This window comes from Daktulosphaira vitifoliae, unplaced genomic scaffold (genome assembly GCF_025091365.1).
Source record: "Daktulosphaira vitifoliae isolate Bord-2020 unplaced genomic scaffold, ASM2509136v1 Scaffold_2, whole genome shotgun sequence".
Taxonomy (NCBI): Eukaryota; Metazoa; Arthropoda; class Insecta; order Hemiptera; family Phylloxeridae; genus Daktulosphaira; species Daktulosphaira vitifoliae.
The window spans coordinates 10,607,724-10,631,899 of NW_026099573.1; the positions used below are offsets into that span (position 1 = coordinate 10,607,724).

General features: G+C 43.0%; 1 protein-coding gene across 1 annotated transcript in view; it reads right to left on the minus strand.

Annotated features, from left to right (window-relative positions):
- Window positions 1-453: 453 nt before the first annotated feature.
- Window positions 454-24,176, minus strand: part of LOC126897502 (homeotic protein distal-less-like) — a 44,256-nt gene continuing 20,533 nt past the window's right edge. Inside the window, exons 3-5 of the mRNA XM_050671162.1 lie at window positions 7,573-7,765; window positions 5,374-5,692; window positions 454-1,148 (exon numbers count right to left, since the gene is read on the minus strand). Coding sequence (XP_050527119.1) covers window positions 1,130-1,148; window positions 5,374-5,692; window positions 7,573-7,765 — 531 coding nt within the window. The 3' untranslated portion in view covers window positions 454-1,129. The remainder of the gene's footprint in view (window positions 1,149-5,373; window positions 5,693-7,572; window positions 7,766-24,176) is intronic.

The following is a 24,176-nucleotide window of genomic DNA, read 5'->3' on the forward strand; positions in this document are numbered from 1 at the left end:
ATAAGAGAATAAGAAATGAAAAATCGGTATCTAAAAACCGGTTTAGATATACCTGATAAGTCAACAATGGAGTGATTATTTTGTGTTAGGCCACTAATAGAAAAGTATAGGGAAAATAATAAAAAAGTATATATAGATTTAGAGAAAGAGTATGATAAAGTACCGAAAGAGGTTTAAAATAAGTCATGCTGAATGATAATAAAAATGGGAAACTTTTCTTGTAAAATTTAACAATTTTTTTAATTCACGAGCAACACAATTAAACAATAACAGTTAGCGGACGATTGGAGATGTGTTTAGCATGTCGACTGGGAAACTGAAAGTCGATATGTGTTGTTTTATAGGAAAGCTGCTCGTTTTAATCATTTGTATTGTTATTAATTTGTACTCGAACGGTCAACATAAGGACGTAGTTTAGGGGAAAATTAAGAACACAAATGAATTGTTTAAAAATTCTATTTCCTATGATTCCTCTAGTTTCTAACGTACATTAATATAATACATATAAATAACACTATTTTCCATTTATTTACAAAAGTTAACTATAATTTTTGTATAATAAAATCAATAATATTTTATGGAAGGATCCAAAGTACATAACTTTACACGTGTAATTACAATACATTTTTTTTTCTTTGTCAACACTATTCGTCATTTTCGCGTTTAGAAAAATAATACACAAGTCCGTAATATTTACAACAATAAAAAAAAACCAATTAACATAATAATAATAATAATGATAATAATAATAATTATAATAATAATAATAATAATAATAATAAAATAATAATGATGACGATAATAATATCTACTCGTATTATTAATAGGTAATGATTAAAATAATAATAATGATAATTATAATATTAGATTATAATGATTAGAAAAAAAAAACAGCAAAAAAAATCGCGCGTTTACCGAAACAAACCGAAGAAAAACTAACAAACCAAGTGATCTTCTTTGGAACCGGAACGTGGATTAATCGGAGTAGTACTAAACGGTCAGAATAACGTACACGTATTTTGCGTTACTTGTACGCGTTGTTAATGTAAAATTGCATTTGTAACCGCGTTAGTATTATTTTATCCAAGTCGGTAAAACGATTGTCGTCGAGTTGTTTTCCTATAGTGTGTTAAACTGCCGGCCATACTCTGTGAACACAACAAAAAAATCATTAACATCAATTATCCGTAAACGTGCACTCCGTTTTGAGCGGATGCGGTGGCTGCCGTACATTACAACCCAACGCAATCTATTTACACGGCACGAGTTTGTGTTGCGCGACAACCAGCAAACGGAGTGTCGCGCGGGCAAAACGGGTGTCCGGACGCAGTCGGTTTTCGCAGTTGGACGGCCGAATTACGGGACGCGCGTTCACAATGGACAACGACAGTTTACCGCAATGTGCTCGGTGCTGTCCCGAGCGCCGTTTGTGTTTCGATCGTGGACGAGCGAATTATTTCGTCGTCAAACGGCACGATGGCAAATACGGTACTTTTCAAACGGCATCGTTTCGACGTCCGGTTGGGTTGGCGTGTCGACGGTACGAGACGGCCGATCGGAGACGACAAATGGAACGATTGTTCATTACGCCGCGTCCAACGAGCAATAACTGCCGAGTCATCGTTTTCGGGTGTTGCCCGTCCATTCACCGATCCGCCGACGAATCGATCGACCGCCGCGGTGTCCATATCATATCGACCACCAATCGGCGGCGGTGCCAATCGCATGACCATTACAACGGTAAAATATGCAATGAAACGCCGTCTGAGAGTCCTACGCGATAACCCGTCGGGTACGATTATTTTCGAGAACGGGACGTCCCGTGTCGAGGTGTTGTCGCCGAGGGTGTCGTTCGATGCCGACATCGGAATTAACGATTTCCTATCGGTTTTCCTCTTTAGGGCGTTGTGTCGGTTTTTTCGTTCGACGGCCACGACATTTGCTCGATTACCGCCGCCGAGTACTTGACGCGTACTTTGAAACTGTTTAGAAACTTTACCAACTTAATTCAATGACAATAACAATAAATGAGTGTATCGGCACCGGTATCATTAACGGAACCCGTCGAGTGTCGGCCAAGAGACTGCGTGTGCGGGTCGCGGTAAACAATTGCTTTTTGTTTGACTGCACTACCCTCTGCCGGCGGCAGTCGTTATTCGCACACATGTCGCTGCTTTCCGGGCCGAAAAAGTTTTCGCCGGCGGTTCGAGTGCGCCCGACTTAAGATCTCATCGTAACAATGTACACGGCCCTCGTTAATCGATCGGTTGTTGTCCTTCGATTGTTTAATTATCGATTGTGTTCCGTCGAGTACAGTAATCGCGATTGACAACCCGTTAAAAAACGCCACGTCGGTGAAGCACCGCCAGTACTCGAAATGCGTTTTGGCCCTAATCGAGCGCTCTCAACGGCCGACAATTCTGTTACAGTTATTGTAATTTTAACGGTCTCTCGAGTAATGCGATTTTAGCGAATTAAACGACGAGTTAATTAATTCTTTACAACGTCGGCGGTCGTAAAAGAATATACTCTCGTTACAAGAGTAATTAACGGGTTGTTTTGTTTTCTGCGGTCTTGGTTGCCGTCGAGTCCGACTACCGAACGAGACCGGTCGAGTCCAGCGCCGAAGATAGACAGACACTGTGTGTGTGTGTGTGACCAACCCACCGTGACCATTGCCTGTGAATATACACAATTTGTATTCATCGTGTAAGAACTATTCAAATTTAACGAACGGAGCCGTTGCGATCGAATTGTTTTCGGTCGTAAATCGTATAGAGATCCGGTGAAAAACAACGGCAGAAAACGTCCGTATAATCCTTTTCGGTGCGTGTAAGTAAGGAGCACGCAGAATACAATGGAAGAAACCGGGGGAGGGCGGGGGGAAGAGTAATAACTGTGTGTTTACTAAACGTGTCACAGAGTCTTGTCGCCGTCGTGGGAAACGCCGGTGATAAATCGTTTTCGACTTTTGTGTAGCGTTTCCGACTCGCCTCCGTGTTCTCTCGTTAGGCGAAGACCGATTTTTCGGCGCGACCGGAAGTCCGTTGACGTCACTGTGAGGGGATACCAAGGGGACACCCACGCAATCGCGAATTTCTGACGTTTAAAAGTACGAGGGAACCGGCGAGACGAAAACAATACAAGAAAACCACGTGCCCTGCCCGCGAATCGATGAAACCATTTTATTATTTAGGACTGCTGGACTCCGAAACGAAGGTGGAAAGATGAAATAAAAAATTATCAAAACATTAATGACAGTCACGATCAACGAACACACGTAGAAAACATAGTAAAGAACGCGTGTAATTGTAAATAAATTTATTCGTTTGGTACACGATTTCGTATCGCCTAATTGTGTTTGTTGACGATGTGATTATTTGTACCTAATTAATATTAATGAACTGGTCGGTACATTTAATCTAGTTGCAAAACAGTCGAACCTAGACAAACGAGTGTTTGTTTCTTGTTGATTATTTTTTTTTCCAGGTATTAGAAAGTTCAACCGGAGTGACATTGGAACACGAGGTAAATAATAATAATAATTATGACGAGTTGAATCCTTGGCGAGTATGATATTTTTGTCTAATATAAAAGTAGTCGGTTGTTGTGCGAGTGCTCCCAGTGTTTTTTACCGATCACTTTCACGGACCGATCGGCTCTTTGCGACGGCCGAGGGCCGCAGATTTGCATAATGCACACGTCCTACCGACTGTGTTGCGGTAAAAAGAACGTGTATTTATTTTGAAATCGATATGCTCGTTCGACGGCCTTCTTCGGAGTAACTGTTGGGCGAGATGAAACTTAAAACGGTGATTATGAGCCGGTATTTTATTGAGATTAAAGGAACCGATCAAAAACAAAAATCGTTATAGCCCAATTTTAGTTGAAAAAATAATTACAAATACTGAATTTGTCAATCGTTTGTTTGTAGTCTGGATCGGTCGCGCGAGAAATTTTTTTGATTTTCATAAAACGGTTTTGGCTCAACAACACGGCGGACCACTCGGAACAGAAATTTGTGCCTCCTCCGCATATCGTTTTATTGTTTTTAAAACGTACTTTACTCGTGCGCAGATTGCACCGGACAACAAGCCCTACGATTACAAACGTGACAACCGCTACGCCTTTGGATCGATTAAAATGTATCGTTTATTAATGAAAACCAGTTTATGCGGCGAGTTTTTTGAGCACTGCGCGGCATATAAATTTGTACGGACCGGTACAATAACAATCGATAGAACATTTATAGATACTTAATATAAATATATAAACATTGCGGTTCACATTAGATTACTTGGTAATTACTCTTCATAATTATAATTGATTCGGTCACGTTAGAATGCATTTTAGTTGTCATAATAACTAATTATCACTTATCCACGGAGTACTACTATGTATTAATAATATTCCAGTGATGAGTTTGTATACGCGTTGACAATTAGCCATCGGTCGGCATAATAGTATTTTAGTAAACGAAATTATTACGAATAACTGTTGCTAATCATTTTTAATTAATTATGATCGATTCAATCGGAGGTAACGGACTTTGTGATCCGAACGGAAGCTACGAAAAAAAAGACTACCTTTTTTTTTGTGAAATATTCGTCGAATCTAATTTAATTAATGAACGTCGAACGCGACAATTGAACGGATAAAAACGTACTCGGGGGCTCGGTCGGCGGCTCGTTACGGTTAAAAAAATAATAACAAAACTCTAGACCCCGAAAGTCATCAATCACGCGATCGCCGTACCTTGTAAACAACACGTCCCTTTTAAATCAAATTGTTTCTGCTCAGTTAACGGCGGCGGTGGGGGGGCGCGTTATATAATACTACGGTAGTGTCTTCCGAGCGGTACTACCGTGACAAATTTCATTATAACCTCCTCGCGCGGCGGCCACAACAAAACACCGACTGCCGACAGTGGTGAAGAACGCGTAGGCGGTGGTACCGATCAATGCACCGCGTCAGTGGCATCCGCACAAAGGAGTCTGGTTGTGATATAAACACATCAGTGTAAGCTTTCCGTCGGCAAACCATGACGCGCGTGTGTGTATCCGTTTCGTAAACGACCCCCCGGCAAGTGCTACCGCGCGGGTGTGTTTCACACATTTTAAACGCCGTCTCCCGTCTTGCGAGACGCCAATATACACCCCTTCCCCTCTTCCTACCGGTAGTCTTTGTTTTTTCCGTGTTACGCGGTACTTTTGGTACCGCGCCGCGGTGCACCGGATACCGCACGGCAGTGTTAGCGACGCAAATAGTCTGTTGCGCATTTGATTTGTGTACGGCGGTCGCGTTTCATACGAGCAGCGACTGTAAGCGCACGCGCCGTTATTCGTTAATTAGTAGTAGTAGAGCGACACTCACGATAGCAGTCCCTGGTTGGGGCCGTCCGTCTGGTACCAGCTGTATTGCGGCATGTAGCCGGCGGCGGGGTGGTGCGAATGATGATGCGGGTTGGTGGCCAACGACAGATTGGGGGGCTTCATGTCCCACGCGACGACGGGCGGCGAACCGGACACGCCGGACGAATGGTGAACCGGCGGCACCGGTGACATGTCGCAGCTGACGGGGGTCGAGCTGGGCGTGGGGCTGGCGCCGACGTGTTGGCCCATGCCCGAGCCCACGTGACCGCCGACGTATCCTCCGGTCGGACTTGGCTGACTGCCGGACGACGAACCGTTACCTGCGTAAAAAACATAAAAAAAAAAAAACAAACAATTAGTATAATGCAAAAGGATATATCAACGATCCGTTCGGTCGACCGATTTCGGCGAGCGTCGAGGGGTTTTTGGAAAAACCGAGTCGACGACCGAATGGCTTTCGTCGGCGGCACTCGAAGGTTTCAAGTGGACAGAAACCTCCGAGTACGGCACCCTCCGTCCGTACTTGGAGATTTCTTAGCGTTTAAAAACCCTTCCGGCATCCGGAAATGTCAAATACATAGTGTTTTATTGTTATCGACGTACAGTGTATACTATTCGACTGCGGTCGTCGTGTGTGTACAGTATAACACTAATGCACACCACAGTCGGTCGATTAGAGCCGATCGAGTGTTTTAAATAGTGTGTGTCAACGACACGGTCAGAAACGGGTTTTAGCGACACGAGCCGCCAACACAATGTATCGATATTGTAATTACACGGCCGGCAATTAAATATACAATAGCAATTAGTCGGTGTGATCGTGTAATTGTCGTACGCGCGGCTTGAGGCAGCGAGCAATCGGTCTGACGGTGCGGTGGTGTGAGACCGTCGACGACGACACCGCCGTCGCGTTTACAGCTTTTCACGACCGAGAGCGGAACCCGTTCGGTTTTCTATTATTTTGGGCAGTTGAAGGGTTCGAATCGTTGTACCGATCGACGGTACAAAACGGTGGCTTCGGACTCGTGTCGATCGGTGGGGAAGGGGAGGCGATCGGAGAGGGTGTTCGGAAGTTTTGCGCCGCGTTATCGTCGCAACGGACAAAAAAAAAAAGAAACGGCGGTACAAAAGGAAACGAACGAGAAGTATACGGCCGCGTTAACAAAGCCAAACGAACGAGACGGACTCGGGGAAAAGAAGTGTAAAAAAAAAAATACCCAACAGTTCCACGACGTTTCGTTTGTCGGTTTAGTGTGTGCGCGTACACACCGTCGGTACAATACACACACACACACACACGGTAGTAGTTCATGGAATATAGTAATGCGTATAGTGTAGTTTTTAGTAGTGGCAGTCGTGGCGGGCAGGTACGCTCGGTGAACCGAAACGGTTGCAATCTCCCACGGTCACTTGACAGACCCATCCTGTTCCGACCTATTGTTTCGTATGCTGGCGAGTGTACGTCTGGGTGTGTGTTATTTTTTTCGCTCGGGGCTCTGAACATCAAAATTCTTCTTCCGGGCGCTAGTACGACTACTGACCGGAGGAGTGTATAAAAAATTGGCATCGCGACCCGGAGCTTTTTAGTTTTTAACCGCGGCCCGAGACGTTGTCGGGCGAACCGTTTTGTTGTAAGACGAGCGACTACGAGACGCCATCGCCGTCTACTGTTTTACAAGTGTATTCCGAGGATGTTAGAAAAAGGCCGACAGGTTTTTTCTTTGAAAATAATTTCAAGTTTTGAAAAAGTAAGCCCTCTTAGTGGCAACGGGTTTCTATTGGAAATTATTTTTTGCTGCCACGTTGGGAAATTGCGTCGAAGGCGGTAGAAAAATATAATAATTTGGATATACCGATCGCGGTGGAAAAACTTTTGAGTAGATATCGCTGGGCGCACAAAAGTTCAGTCGGCACTATCTTATTTGGCATCGAATCGCCGAGGAAAACGTCAGACTTTTCATTAATATTCGTAACATGTACGACAAATGTGTAGTCTTCTTTTGTGTAGGTAAAGCCCAAGCGAATAAAAAAAAAAAAAAACTCCATGAAAACCAGAAACAAAATAGTGTCCGTGTAAACTAGAAATCAAATTAGAATCGACACGAAGAACGCAAAAGTACCCCCTCCCAAAAGCGTGACTGTGCTGGTCCAAGAGGTACGCGAGCCGAAGGGAAACACTGGCGGGACGTCGAGTACTTACCGCCTAGAAGGCCGCCGGACGGCGGTGGGCTGTTCGGTATACCGGGCGTGTTGGCCCCGCCGGGGCCTCCCAACATGTGGCCGGGGCCGCTGTTGTTGCTGCTGCTGTTGTTGGACGGCGTCGACACTTGTTGTTGCGCAGCTTTCATCATTTTTTTGTATTTGCTCCTTCGGTTTTGAAACCATATTTTTACCTGAAACAATGTAAAAGCGGTTAGTGTGTGACTGTATTTATGTGTAGCACAACATTTGTACACATACAATTCATGTCGTTATTATGTCTTATACTATTGTTATTATTATTATTTTCACGGGCGGTGTTGTGAAACGCATTCGTATCCGCCGTCGGAGTTTACACAAAAATTATATTTGTCTGTCATTCTACACTCGTATGTACCATAACTATATAGTTATATAGTGTACATATATATAGTTAAATATATATTTAGTTATACACAGACGAATAAAAACGCGGTGGATGTTGAATTACTGCGATTTTTTTCCAAACGGAATTCTCAGAGGCGTTCGATGGATTATCGCCCGACGGATTTTCGCGGCGTGTTTTTTAACCAGTGTGCAAGATTAATTTGAAACGTCGCGTTCGGAGCAATCGTCGGGACGCCCGCGGCAAGATGATTACTGCAATTAGTTTTGGCCGTTGCGAACAAAATGCTCTTGTGGCCGAAACTCAGAAACTCCGGATTTTCCGGAGTGTGAGATCCAATTCGGATACCGTGCGCCCCCGAACGATATTTGATTTTGTTTTTTAATTGAGTCGTGTTGTGTTATTTGTTATTGTCGGCCGCAGTGTAAAACCGAAACCGCTTCGTCGTAATATACGGCCGCTAATCGTGTAAATCGTATTTTTATCTATGCGAAGGTCATTCGAATATATCATAACCGGTATTCTTCGGGTTGACGTAGTCCGTGGAAAAAAAAAACATTCTAACGCAATAGTTACTTCACTACACGCCGCCTTCTAAATATTTACTAATCAAAGAGTTTAGCAATCGAAACTATCAAACGAATTGCCGTGTAAAAAGGAAACGCTTTAATACAAAAAACGCCTTGCTGCACCTCGTTTAGTGGGAAATTCGAGTTGAGAAAAAACATTTTTTAGCTGTTTTGCGAGGGAGTGTAGGTGCCGGTTACGTTTTGTCTCCGCTCGAGTCCCGTCCAGAAAAAAAACTGTTTCCTCAGCGCTCGACAAAACTACTCGATTCGTTCGTCTCGTGTAAAACAGTAGCGGTGTAAAAAATCACATGGAACAACTCGACCCGTTTCTGCGATCGGATCGATAAAGTCGACGATACTAATACTGGTCCCGCTTTTGGCGGCGGGATCGGTGAAGACCCGTTGCGAAACACGAGTGTTTGCTACGGCGGTGGTATCGGTTCGCCGACAAAGCGTTCAGCGTCGTCCCGGCTAAAATAAAAACCTTTACACGGTTCGGACGAACTAGACTTCCACCCCCTCGCCGCCGCCGCACCGACGTCGCGTTCTTTCCAAAGCATTCTAAAAAACTACATTCTACGGCCGCCGGAGTATATCTGTAGTGCACTGCGCGTGCAATTTTCTTGCGTCCGATCGTACACCGGATTGTCCGCATGCTTATTACCGAGACGGTTGTTTTTTGTATTATTATTATTATTATTATTGCGCTCGGCGGCGGCTCTTTATGACGTTTTTAAAATGCGCGGAATTCGACGGGGTTTTTCTGGGACCGAACGGCGTCGACGGATTTCTTTTCTGGTGTGTCGCGCCGGCCGCCGCGTATCCAAACCGATAAATTTACGATAACTCCAATCGCGCCTTTCGAAATATATTCGGAGGATAATTATTTTTTATGCGTTTCTGTGTTTTATGCCTCGTATACAGGTTTCAGTGGTGTGGTACGCGCGTTTACCGTGCATGTAACGTCGATGGGAAACTCGGTCGAGAAGGGAAAAAATTATTAAAAATCTACGATAAGTCGGTTTTTTGCCGGTCCGCTCGCGCGTATAATATTTAAATAATCATAAATTAAAAAATGACGTGACGCGCGCAAACCGGTTTTTTAACTGTAACTATTTCCCGTGAAGAAACTCGCGTGATATTTTTATACGGGTAATTATAAAAATTGGAACATAAAAAAAATGTGTACATATTTTGTTCTCTTTTTTTCGTAATTAATTCGGGACAGTGCGCGCGCAATGGCGTTACTGCAGTCCAAAACAGAACGACGACGTAGAAATCGGCAACTTTTTGGATGCGAAAAATATTTGTTACGCATAATTACAATAAAATTTGACGGCACCCGACAAATGTCGTAAGATAAATGTTTTAGGTTGTAATGGTCAGGGATCGAGTAATAACATAATACAAAATGGAAATGCAGAAGAAGACCGTATAAATCAGCCTCTAGTGCTGCTGCGACGTGTATAGGTAATATTTTAATTCGTGTGCAGTGAGTGTACCGGCTAAGTGAACACGCGCCCGTATTAATGTAATAATAACAATAATAAACGTTATGGTATTACGGTCGGGGGGAGCCATTGATTTTAATCTGTCAGTAAGTACTAATCAATGTCAAACGGATTTTGATATACGAGTCGGTCGGTCGTGCACGTTGCCCCCGAGCCGGAGGCGACGGCGTTTCCATACCTGAAAACGTACAAAAAAACCGAAACAAAAGCGTACCATCCCCCTTACGATAAGACCGGAATAACAAAAAAAAAACCCTATAACTTACGAGTAATAATATTATGCGTCTCGTGTCACTTCTATATTCGTACGACGCGTTATTTATGTGCTACAAAAAATGTACGCATCGCCTTTTTTTACCGAGTGGCTCGGGGCGCCCCGACGCGTCGGTCTTGCGGAGTCCACGACAAGGGCGTCCCACGCGCGTACACTAGCAGTTCTCGTGGTAACCCCGACGGTTATGGGTTGCACTATCCCGACGTTTTTGGGTTGAACTACCCCGACGGTTTTTGGGTTGAACTACCCCGACGGTCGATACGCAATCTCGGCCGCGTCAGCGCACAGCAACGTGTGAAAACGCGTGGGCTTTTTCAAATCGACACTTTATTGATTTGGCGCCGGTAAGGTCTTATTAATTCGGCATAACTGTTACACACAACTATGGAAATGTATTTTTTATTCTTATTATTTCACAATAATCGTACGAATAGTATACACGACGGCAGTGTGTGTGTGTGTGTGTACAGTCGCGTTCGTAAGGCGGAACTATGGTACGCCTACCACGGCCGACCGTGTACATACGGTACGCACAATGTTTTGTAATGTATTTTAATAAATACCGGTAACAATAAAAAAATAATAATAATAAAACAAAAATAACTGGTATGTGTACCGTGCTCGCCGTGAAATCACTTAACCAGAAACTTTTACTTCATTATGCGCATTTTTATTTCATCTTCCTACCACCCCGCGCGTCTCGATCGCATAAATAAATAACAAAAATCCAAACATCGTTGTGCTGGTCGTACACACCAGTGACGTTAAACAAATGAAATTCCCGGGACACCGTTTGGGATCGTTGCGGCGACCAGCGATGGACGAACATTGTTGTTGCTGCTGCCCGGCGCGTTGCAGTTGACCAGTACCGTGTCCTCGCTGTTTGATTTTAATTCGGACGGGTACACATCAATATCGAATACCGGAAAAATAGTAAAATCTACTGCCGACTAGATGCGCAGTTTTTTTTTAGATGATATTGCTTTGAAATCGATACGGCAGCGACCGGACACGAAGGCTCGTCTTGGGTTTTAATTTATGTACGCGCCTCCCGGCGTTTACATCATTAGCATACGGAACCCGTTAAAAACAAAAACCGCGTGTCATAACGTCAGTTTTTTGATGTTTATATATTTTGTTTTTTTAGTTTCTACGGAGTACCCGGACAGAACAGCTGCGACCGTTTCGGTACACGTGTAATAAATCCGTAAACTCCGACGGTGATCGCGTTGTACGTGCGGAGCGGCAGGGGGAAAATACGAGTTTGTTGCGTTTCTTCGAAGCCGTCGCCGTCGCTTTACCGCGAAATTTCGATGCGCTCACATTTTTCGAATAGCTCGGCCGCCGCCGCCGTCGACACGGTGACAGTGCGGTGTCCACGTGACGGCCACTCCGGACGCTGTACAAAATTTACCGAGTCATTATGGATTCGACCGTGTTGCATAGATTTACGGTAGTGTCGCTGCGTCGTCGTCTCGGACCGCACCGGTCTGTTTTTCAAGTGAACTACTCGTGACGTAACGAAAAACGGGGGCGGTTGGACCGAGACGGCGAAAACGAGAAACAACAATTATACGCGCGTATACATTCGAAACTATAAAGAAATAAAAAAGTCAACGGCCGATCGTGTTTACAATGCGACGACGGTTTTGTATTGAGACGCGTCCGTCTCGGCACCGAACCGGTATGCGCGCCGCACAGGGTCGCACGGGTAACGTGTGTGCGCGCGTGCGTGCGTGTCGTCGGTGTCTCGATTAGATCGAGAGATTGGACCGCGATCGACTCCTGTCCACACGACGGCAGACACCCTGTCCTCGCACGGCAACAAGAGACGCCGCGCGCGTTCTTTTCACGCGTACGCGACCGATTTCCTATCGGTCGACATTACCGACCGTCGTGACGGCGGTAGCAGCAGCTTAAAAAGGGGAAGCATTTGACGTACGACAAACGGGCGTGGTGCCAGCGATCCGGTACGCGAACCGTTCGATTACAACGTAGCGTGTATTGTTTGTAAAACGGCATTGTTGTCGTTGTTGTAACAATAGAAGAGTGCGGCAAAACTCTGTGCGATAAACTCCGTGGGCCGGTGCGTCAGCGGCGGCGGCGGAGGACAAGAGGACCGCGTGTACTTTTTGATGAATAGACCCGGTACGGGCCGGACGCACGCACCGGTGACGACGTCGTCACCGGCGGAGTTATTTGCAAGGACGCGTGAAATTCGTATGGAAAAAAAATTGTTCAAGGCTCTGTTGCAAAACGGTTGGGCCGATACTCTACTCGGTTGGTCATGTGCTCAGCAGTTCATATACGGTGCCCGGCCGTGCTGATAATACCGCGACCTACCTCACCCAAAATANATTGTTCAAGGCTCTGTTGCAAAACGGTTGGGCCGATACGCTACTCGGTTGGTCATGTGCTCAGCAGTTCATATACGGTGCCCGGCCGTGCTGATAATACCGCGACCTACCTCACCCAAAATAATTGCATACGCGATTAACCTTGTTACTTGTTATTTCACATAAATCGGTTATTCTAAACATTTACAATTGTCGTGTGTTGTTAACGGGCGACACTGGTGGAACTGTAGACGTTGGCGTGTGTTGGGACGTCAAGTCGTTTAAAACGGGACAATAGATAAAAACGCGTGAGTTGTGCCATCTGTCTGCACGTTAAAAAACAAACGGTTTTCCAATTAGTTATTTAATGGGGTTTTTTTTTTGTAATAAAAATTATGTAGTGATTATTATTTTGTTATTGCGGACTTTGTTTTGTAAATAAACATAATATTACCGTCGCTACGGCAGTGAATGACATTTCATTACTTGTACTCGCGTATATTTTTCGCACATCCGAACTCACAACGCACACGACTTGTTAGTATAAATGTCGAGTTTGTTGTGTTAATCGTGTGCGAAAATGTATAAATTTAAGTTATCCAAAATAAACAAAGACTTTAAAAATTACAGAAAAATAGAACCGCCAAAAATTCGAATACTGATTTTATTACAACAGTAGTTTATACGGGTGATTTTAATTTTTCGACTTTTACGCGAAATTTAGTTTTTTTTTTTGGCGTTTATTTTAAGGAGACTACTATTGAATGCAAGTTTTCGAGTCAAAAACGTGTGTACGGCGATGATGACTTCGACTTTAAGTACACCACGAGTGATCCTTTAACGGATCCGTCGATCGACATCGGTCGGGGGGGGGGGAGCTGAACATTTGTGTGTTCAAAGACACGAAAAACGTAGTAAAATTAAATTTTGAAACTAAAAAAATCGTCCAATGCGAATTATTATTTATATGGCACAATGTCATAGACGAGAGCAGATACACAATTAGCGGCGCTCATGTGTTCGGACGCTCAGTTTGACTCCTTTGCGGCGGCCAAAAACCATGTTATTATCCATACACATATGTGTATATGGACTGCAATATATATAACTGGAGTGTAGTACACGCGCGGTGTCGGGTTGCGTGGACACGGGCCGCTCTGGACCCCCTACCGTTCTTGCTAATTTGATTTACTCGCCGGCGACGGGTAGCCTCGGCGCGTATGTGCAGCCGTCCTCGTTATACGCCCCCCCGTTAGTGGACCATTAATAGCGATTTCGCTATTACATCGCTCGCCACCGCCCCCCCAAACATTATTATGCGCACCCGGCAATATCACTACCGGCCATATCGTCTACAGCTCCGTGTTTGTATTGACTTATTATTATTTCTTGCGTTTTTTACTGGCACCGACAAACGAATAAAACCAATCGCCAGCAAACTACGGCGAACTCGGTTACCACCACCTTTGTCGGTTTCGAATAACCATTATTTAGAAACCCTTTAGCACGCGACACATTGTCGTCGTCGTCGTAGAAAAATGTTTTTACCGGTCCGACCATTGTGTTCGAACGGCGCGCGCTCGCGGTGTAGAGTTACACGCCAGTTTTTTGTACTATCGAATAGCAAAAGGGGTTCAGTTCAGTGCACGACGGGCGTGGTAGCATAGCTGCACGTGTGTGAGCGCGTAATAAGCGTCCAGAATGTTTTGGGGGAGTAGAAGATGTAGAAGGACAGAGACGATGTTGAAATTCGATAAGGTCGAGGTCATGGCGCGAACTCGAAGCGCCGCTCAAAATCGGTCCGGAAAACGCAAAACGTTCGGTTTTGTAGTGAGACGCGCTTTATTCCGTTCGGTTCTGGTGTTTTGCGCAGGAAATCCCGTTAGACGGGTCGCAGGTTTATTTCGTTGGTGACGGCGGAAAGAGACTTTAACGCGCGTCTGCCGCGGTTATATTTGACCGGCGCCCCCCGAGATCTTTTTTGGGCCGGACGGTTCGCGAATAATCGGCACCGGTTATTAACGGTTTTGGGACGCGAGGTCGGGGGAGGGAAGTTTGCGTTCGCGGAACGAGTTTTTTTAGTATTGTTTATTCGAAAGCGAACGGGTCGGACGAACGAGAAGAAACAACTGCAGCGGCAGCCGTTCAAAACCGACCGGAGAGGATGGAGGCGTTTCTCTAACGTACTAATACATCCTGCGAATCCGTCGGCCGACACAAAAGGTATGCGCACGTTCGTCCGGTCGGGCACCGTTACCGCAAACGCGCACAATAGATTATTTTTGTTAAAAAAATGAACCATACGTACAACGCTGACGTTTTTTTTTATACCGCCATTGTAATGTCGTATACCGTGTGTTCGGTCAAAGGCTCGTGCCAGATTTTTATTTTCATTCGATACAGGAGGGCCACTGACACGTACTAAACGGCGCGTATGACTCAAAGGCGATGACGTTTACGACGAAGTAATAACGCGACTCACGTTTTCACGAGTCGCTGTGCAACTGAAATATTACGTCCGCAGAAAAGGGGTTGTGTCGCGTGCGCCCCACGTTTTTTAACGCGACCCCGTGTACGCAAGCGATAGTACAAGACCGGGGACGATATGACGGGGAGCGCGTAAACGAAGTCGGGCCGTAAAAAAATCGTTGGATTCCGAAGGAGAAAAAATTGTAAGCCGAGACGGGACGGGACGTAACGAGCGCATTCGACACCGTACGAGTCGTACTGACGCTAATTGGCGCAGTATTATTACCGTACGGTAGATCCGCGACGTTCGTCGCACAAGAACCAAAACTGAAAACGCGGTGACGCCGAGCGATGGTGAAAAAAATATTGTCGTGCACGGGGCGCGCTTGAATTGTGCGCCGACTCGTGGCGCCGGGACGGGAGAAGGTCTTTTGTACGCGACCCGATCGCATATTTTTGACCCTACTACCACTAATATCACTACTACCGTCTAATTCAATTAACCATAAACGGTCGGCGCGTTTTAATTGCTGTCGGTGTATACGGCGCGCGTGCCGTCCGAAATAAAACACGACCACGGCCCCGTTACTCGATTGTGAGCGCCGATGGAACAGCAAATCGTCCGGTTTTCGGGTCGATCGTAAGGCCCAGAACGCGCGTTGTCGACGTTGGTGTCTGTGAGGGACCGTAAACCGTCGCACAACTCGCGTGTACCGCTTTCGATTCCAACCCCCCGACCATTGGCGACAGAACGCCGCTTTGTGCGCTAGCGTTGAATGTTTTTGTCCGTCCGAGTGGGACGAGTGTCGATCGCGCGGGACGAACACGCAGAAAACGGTAACAATGTTCGTCTGTCGTTCGAGTACAAATTCGTTTACGACGCGATAAATCATCTCGGGGGGNGGGTTTTACGTGTAGAAGGCGCAAGGCAATTACGAGTCGCGCCGAAAAACGATTATATACGCTCGTTTTGTGTCTAGTGGATATTTTGACTTTTTACCATAAATCTTACCGACGTACGAGACGTATTGTCATAGTACACTCCCAGCGCCGAAGTCGAAGAGAACGGGACGGGGGTGTACGTCCGCCTTTGATGTCTTGTACGGCGGAAACGCGTTGACAACGTCGCCGTCTCTTGCGAAACACGTCCGTAGGCGTCGTGTAAAATTTATATCGTGTCCAACGAGATTGAAATAAATTTACGTAAAAAACGGAGGAGGTGTTATACAACGTCGTCCCCTGGCTTTTCCGTTCTCTATTGGGCAAACGTTTTAATGGCCGTAACCGATAAAATATGGACTGCGTACAGTATTGTACCGCTAACGGCGTAACATCGATAATTGACGAGTACGACCGAGTTTCTTTTTTTTTCTCCGTAAAAACACCTATTTCACTCGGTGAAACCATATTTTATATGCTTTTTCTTTTATTCCAGGCCGGTGCGAACGATCTGCTCTCCGTCTCTCTCTCCCCTCGTCCTCTCCTCCGTTCGACAATGTAATATCACGGAGGTACACTATCGGCTCGTATCCTAATACGCGTGTGCGCGCGCGCAACTTGTTAACGAGTAGTACGCTGTGTGTTCTTCTATTCTCAGTTATTGTACACGGTGCTTTGCGTACCCGTCAAGGTGCATTACATCGATTTGCGATTGTACGTCTCATTGTGCTGTGAAATTTTGCCAGCCGACAAAAACCCGAAAACGTTGTAAGCCCAACCGAAGGAAACTCCGGAAAAACGAACGATGTCTCGGCGTTCGTTCTTGTAGAGACAAAAAAAAAAGACCGGCAAAAATAGAGGCCGCCCAGTGATAAAGCAAACGTAACACGTCTGTAACAATATTGAAACGTATACGGTGTAAATTTGATTGGCGCGTCCAATCGAAGTGCATTGCACACACGCGAATACGCATCTCAACAGTGTCGCCCAAAAGTGTCGCGTGTCTCCAAAGATTTTTTCGATTCGAACGCGCGCACACACACACACGTGTCGACAGAGATTCCGACGGTGAAATCCTTTGAAAAACAACAATCATGTGTTTTATGTGTCGACGGGTCCCGTGCGAATCGGTCGTCTGTCGCAGCACATTTGGACGATGAGCGCTGGCCGATCGGACACCATGAGAACACGATCGATTATTGTCTCGTTGGAAAATTTCACACCGGCCGCCATTGATCACATTTTCGTCAGCAGCTTATGTACGCGCGGAACGTTTTAATTTCACGTATTGTTCGGGACAACACGTGTGACGCATACGCTGACTTTTTTTATAATAGTCCGTATGTCTTTGGTTATCACATTAACGCGGTATAACATTTTTTTTTTGTTATCGACAACCGAATTTCCATAGACCGTTCCGAGTCCCGTTGGCAGTTTTATTTTACAATAAAAGACACTCTCTTGTGTTCAACAGCAGTAGGTCGATGGGTTTTTTATATTTAATTTGTTTTTCACTCGTCGCCATCGGTTTGGTCGCAACAGTGTAACGCTTATGCGAAAACTGTTCAAATTTGAAACTAACGTTCGGACTGAACCGAAATAACTGCGTAGAAATAGTTGCCCAACGGGCTGAGAAAATTTTATCTTTAGCACGCGGTCACTGACGTTTTTTTAGCGTCAAATCCATTTGTCTGTTCTTGTCCGTTGCAAATAAATTATGTTAAACTGCTGTAGTTTCGATATTATTCAGCTAACGATTTCGATATGATACAACACCCAACGAAAAATAGAGAAATTAATTAATTCTCCGACCGAATAAACACAATAATGAAATTCTAATACTTTGTACCCGTGGACTCTTGTGGTGGGGAGGGTTGGGGATGTCTACATCGCGTCCGTTCGTTGGCGTTTAAATTATTTTTTCTATACTTTACTAATATAAATTATTTTTCTATATACTTTTCATCCTAGTTCTCGACTTGGCGATATTTGTTGATAGAAAAATGTTTTGGCCAATACTAACGACTGCTGTGTTATCAACACCGAGACTACCATGGCGATTTTCGTGCTATAAATACTCGCGTATCGTATTTTGTTTTTTATGCAGAGTCGGAATCGACGGTCGCGGTTGGTCGTGTCGAATGCCGCTAAAGAAAACATTGAAAATCATAAATAAAATTGGCGGATTTGACGTTTGATATTTCCATTTGCGTTCAGTGTGTAATTTCCAATGCGGAAAACTATCATCATACGACGTGTTTTATATAACAATTGTTTTCGAACATATAGTTAAAAAAGACACCGGGATATGGTCAGTTCTTTTGGTCGTGTCCCGTTCCCGGTCGATTACAATCGTGCGACTAGTCGTTTTGGTTGTCGTTAACGCGCTCAAGCCTAGAAAATATCTGCACGTCGATTACTTTTTTATCAAAAACGCCTATTTCGTTGGTACGATACGAGTTTTGACGACGATCGATTGGCTACGTTGATTTTACAAATGAAACGTTGAAAATTTGTTGGTGTGAAACTGTTCTAATACTTAACAAGGAGATACTGTGTATTTTTTGTTTTATAATGCTCAGCTATGTTTTATGGGCGCATTACATTTAATATAAATAGTAGTAGGGGCACATCAGTAATATTTTTCTGGGGTGCATATTAATAAAAAAAGGTTAGTATTCACACACCGTTATACGCTTTCGTTATAATGTATACGCCGTATATCGTTTGATAATTATGTTAAAACGATCTTCAGCGGCTACGATTATTACAGTAGGAGGGCGACACGAATAGTATGACCTTATTAATTTTAAGTTCATTTATTGAACATTGCGCAGTAAATTCATTGGGTGCACATAATCGGTCTATCCCTGTGACAGTTCGGTCTCACAATCGCTACTTTCTTTTTTATAAGGTGGAAACCTAACTAGAAATTTGTTCTAAATTGGATAATTGTTTATAATTCTTTTGTTTTTGTTTTTTTTTTTTAACTAAATACTCTTGTATTGATTTTGATCGAAATAAGCGAATAAATAATAAGTTTGTATACGACATTTGTACATTTCTTTAGATAAAAATTATTATTTAATACGAGTAAACGACGTGGCCGGATAAAGATTTTCGTTTAATAAAAAACGACACCTTATCGTATCGTTTTTTAGACGAACTTTGCTTATTTTTTTTTAAACTCTTAGAGATGAAACGGTTGAAAATATTTCCATCGAAAATTGTTGATATTTTTAGACTCGACAATAATAATGAATAGAAAGTAATTTGTGCTAAAATAGTTAGTTGGCTAATAATTAAAAAAAAAAACCGCGATTGTTATAAGCCAACGTTACGTATTCGGTTTCTTATTCGTGATTTAACACGCAGATCAGTAGTCCGTGTTAGAAAAATGTTCGATTTTTTAGTAAAAACGGTTTAGGATTTTTGGGGCTACTTCGGGGCATTGCAGACGATGCAATGTCTTCTCATAGATCACATCTGTCCCCCCCCAACGTGTTCGCACTGTAATACGTCACTCAAAAATACAAAAAGTACAAGTGACAATATTGTTTATCGATGTTAAGTCGGTTCGGTTAGTACCGAGTGGTTTATATTGTAATTATTTGTTGAATTTCAGTGCTCGAGTTTTTCAAAATACTAAACCGAAAATCGAGAATCCGTCTCTGATTGAATAAATATAATAATAAAATTGTAATAATGTTACAGTGCAACAAACCGTTATATCCTATTTTTCATGAAAACATTTTTTTTTATAAGTTTTGAGAATATATTATTTTTCTATGTATTTCGATACAAAAATGAATTTCATACTCAAGATATTTAACTAAACTAAAAACATTTAATTATTAAATACATGTTGTAATTTCTGTTGATTGAAAATATTTCAATAAATTGTTCTTCCTGTAAAATGTCTAAAAGTCGACGTATTGGACGGGTTGTTGACACTTTTCATAGCCAAATTGTTGTCAGTGATAGAATTGGCCGTGTTAATTTTACTAAAGAAAACATCGAAAGTAATTGATAAACACTCTGTTTCTGCTTCGTATTTGTTGGTCGAATGTAAAAAACAAATGTTATTTTCGAGTTATACTCGATGGCCTAAAGAAATTTCTAGAAGAAGTGGATCGGCTCCTCTATTAGTTTTCACATTTTTGTGATTAAAATCGACCCCATAAAAAAATCATGTTACATTTTCAAAAAGATTTAACTCGACAATTAATGATAAGAACTTGAAAACAACAAAAAAAATTACGTTTTTTAAAAATGTTTATAGTACTTTGGCAACGGACGTCAAGGTGCATATAAAATAATAAACTTGGATTGAGAGAATGTTTGTTTAATGTTCCCAACCGTTTTCTTTAAAATATGTTGCTCTATATTAAATACTATGTTGACGACGTCAATACAATTGTTTACGCGGCCAACAAATATTTAAAAAAAAAACGATCATATAATAATATTATGATGATGATGATAATAATTATGGTGTATTAAGTGTCGGGGTATTCTAAACACTTAAATTATGTAAAATTTAATATATTTAAACGTTAGAATATTTTAATATTTCGTCATATTGCCCATATTGTTAACAATTTCAACAAAAATAAACGATTAATAAAAAATAATCCGTCGAAATACTGTGATGCAAATAAACGTTTGTAATTGACTTATACTCGAGACCATATTCTCTAAATCTCATAACGTACTCTGAAAAGTATAGAGAAATCGTTCAAAGTTTCTCATTCGCGTGCTTGGGGGCGGTGGTTAACGAGTTCTTATGAGATTTAGAGGATTTAATCCAACGCGTGTCGTTACTACTTTCAAGAGATGTAAATACACTGGCGATCATTACTCATCGATATTGAATAATTGATTGTTTGCTTCATTGTGGTTATTTTTTTACACCGGTGACAGTAAACGTTACCGGTTGGTTAAGCACATCTTTCAATTATGTTTCCAAAACACGTATTCTGCGTTCGATTTGTAAATGAGCTCTATCAGAAGTATTAGGCCTATTTGCACATAACCAATTTTTCGGAAACAATAAAATCCAAGTAAAATTAATCGTGCGGTCGTTAAAATATCCAAAGTGTTATCGACAATGTCCGAGGAGTGATTCATATTTTTTAACCGTTACGAATGACGGAATACACGGTAAAAATCTGGGCCGTTCCGAAAACCGATTCGTCGTATTCCGAGAAAAATATCATCTCCGGAAGGCCATTCAATTGGTCGTACGAGCTTGGGGAAGTGCGCGTCTTTTTAAACGCCAGTTGGCGTATATCAGACCGGAGAACGCTTTCCGAGAAAAAATTTCTGGTTAAAAAAAAAAAAAAACGTTAAATGAGTAGACTCTGTCCGACTGGACTAGCGCCGCAAACACTCGCCAATTTTTCGAAACGCCTCCGTCGGGTCTCGTTTACCGCAAAACCCATACGGACAGAATACGAGGCGCACTGCATACGCCCAGAGGGCATTCACACCGGTGTGTCCGGCGGTCCCCATGGACAAACGCCAATACATATATAATAATAACAATAATGTAAACCCAATAATAATAATAGAAATCGATTTACGGTTTTTAATGCGTTTGCCGAACGACCCGGGCGATAGTCACTCGGATCTCATCCATAATAAAGGCGGTGGCGGCGGCGGCGGTACACGAAACGTGGACGCGTACGGTACACGGACGCTATTAGATTCGTTCGGGGTCCTTTGTGCGTGCAACGAAGTTACGTGGATGGGCGGCGGCCGTCTCGGGGTGTAACGTCGGCCGTCATGTCCCGGGTAAATTTATATCGGTTTTTATGACCCGCGTGTGTGTGTGCTCCTCGCGGTAAAAGACAAACGCACGCGCGGCCTCCGATATAATTGCGGAAAAAACCAATAATAACGTGTTTTCGCCAGCATCCGTCCCGACGGAAAATACTTGCACCGTCGCCGCTCATAATCAAAAACAATGTCGTCCCGTCCGCAGTGGACGCGTATCGTGAAATTTATGTCGTGTGTGTACCTGCCGATCGGATGCCCGCGTGTAGTATAAATATGAGGTCTGATTAAACCCCGTACGTGTACACTCGCGGCGGGACGCGGAGATTTTAATTGCCGGCCGGGCGACGAGATATACACGTCGTTAAAAAACTACTAGGATAGCATTACTACTGGTGTTGGCGCGTATTGTTCCAGACGATATTTTCAATTGACGTTGGCCGCCAAAACCCTGTGCCGCCTACTCGTTTCGAATTCAATATCGGATTTCCCCGTGGTTTTTTCTTTTTGGAAATCGTATACACGAGTAACGCGTCGTCGAAACGATCGGAACCCGAACGATCGCCTATTAAATTAGTGGCCACTCGGATAATACGCGGCCAGTCATGCGGTCGGGGTTCGACAGTCGCGTGTGACGTTATCGTCTGATCGTCGCCGTCGGAACGCAGTGCACAATGCTCAACAAGTAACAATATAAATAATAATAGCAACACATTAGCTCGAATCCCAGAAAATCAATGCGGCGGCGGCGGGACAAGAGCGACTGTTGGCCACAACGATTAGGACGCGTTAAAAGTACACGGGCAAAGCGCGTCGTGAGATCAACTAATAAATCGTACGCGTCGCAAAGAATACGGTAGCAGTCGTGTGTTTATTACAACAACAATAATAATAATAGTGAACCGCAATAATGAGCCGTCCGTTCATTCAGATGGGTATCGATAATTGGTCTTGACCGTATTACATATTTTTCGATTATAATAGTACCACTAGGTCGTGTTGAAAGATTACCGTCGTTGAGTTATGTGCGTTGCTTTTACACCAATGAACAGACACGTCGGCAGTCCCGCGCGCAGTTTTTTAACGGTTCGAAATTGAAATGCACAAAAATGAATTGCTCTAAACCAAACACCGCGACAAATTCGTTCGAATAACATTGTTAATGTTTACAATAATTTACATTGATAACGCGGCGTGGTCTCGTCGAATCCAAGCGGATTTCCTACGGTAATATTTTTAGACTCGACGATATTATTGTTTATATTGCGGCGGTATTTTTTTTAAAAGAAAAATTTCTTGGCCATTAATTAAAATCCCGACGAATGTTTCTAAATTGATCGCGCGACTACCATGGCGACTATTGCGATATAAATACTGGTGATTTTTTTTTTTTGATTTTTAATTATCGAGTTGGACACGACGATCGATTGACTGTGTTATTTTTACAAAAAAAAAACAAATGAAAATAATTTAAAGATTTTTTGTCATCGTTTTCAAAATTGAATTAATGTTTCAGCATCTCGATATTGTCTTTCCTTTCACCGGTCGCTGTCGATTGATTCATTGTTAAAGTCGCCGATACCCAACAGGACCACCACGACACCACAGTCGTCATGTTAATCGTTTTGGTTGTGTCTATATGATATTTTTTTTAACTGGATTCTTGTTCTAGTTGACGATAATTGCAGTTTTTTTAAGTAAAAAATTATGCAAAACGTTGTTCGGTGGCAAATGGAAAGCAGTGCAATGTATGCGTATTTTACGAAAGAAAGAAACTATTTCTGTTCATCATAATTATTATGGTATCTTGTTTTGAGTCTCTACGTTCCCCTGCAGTTGTTTCCGGTCGAGAGCAACACGCAAATGTTCTTCATGTCCGTGACAAGAGAATATTTCCTCTTCGACTGGGATTAAACATTTGGAGATTGCGAAAATGCATTCGCCCAGTCGGTGTAATGTATGACAACACATCATTTTGCGTTTTCTGTTCTTCAATGGCTACTTTGCGTTTTGATTAGGTTTATCGTAGAAAATATCAATCAATCATGTACCGAGTGTTGCAAACAATGTTTACATGTTTTTTTTTCATTTCATTTGATGTATCCACTATAATATTTTGTCGTAAAACTCTTATCCATAATTATGCTTTAATAACATTGCATTTGTAAATTTAGTATTATTTCCTAATAAAATAAATTATTAAAAATATTACTACATTCGTACACTCAATTAACTAATTTATTGTTTAAATTCCTCTAGTAAACGCAGTATAGTCCGAGTAAAAAATACAACTGTACAAGAATTCACTATGTACGATATTTGACGGTGATTGTAAAACACGATT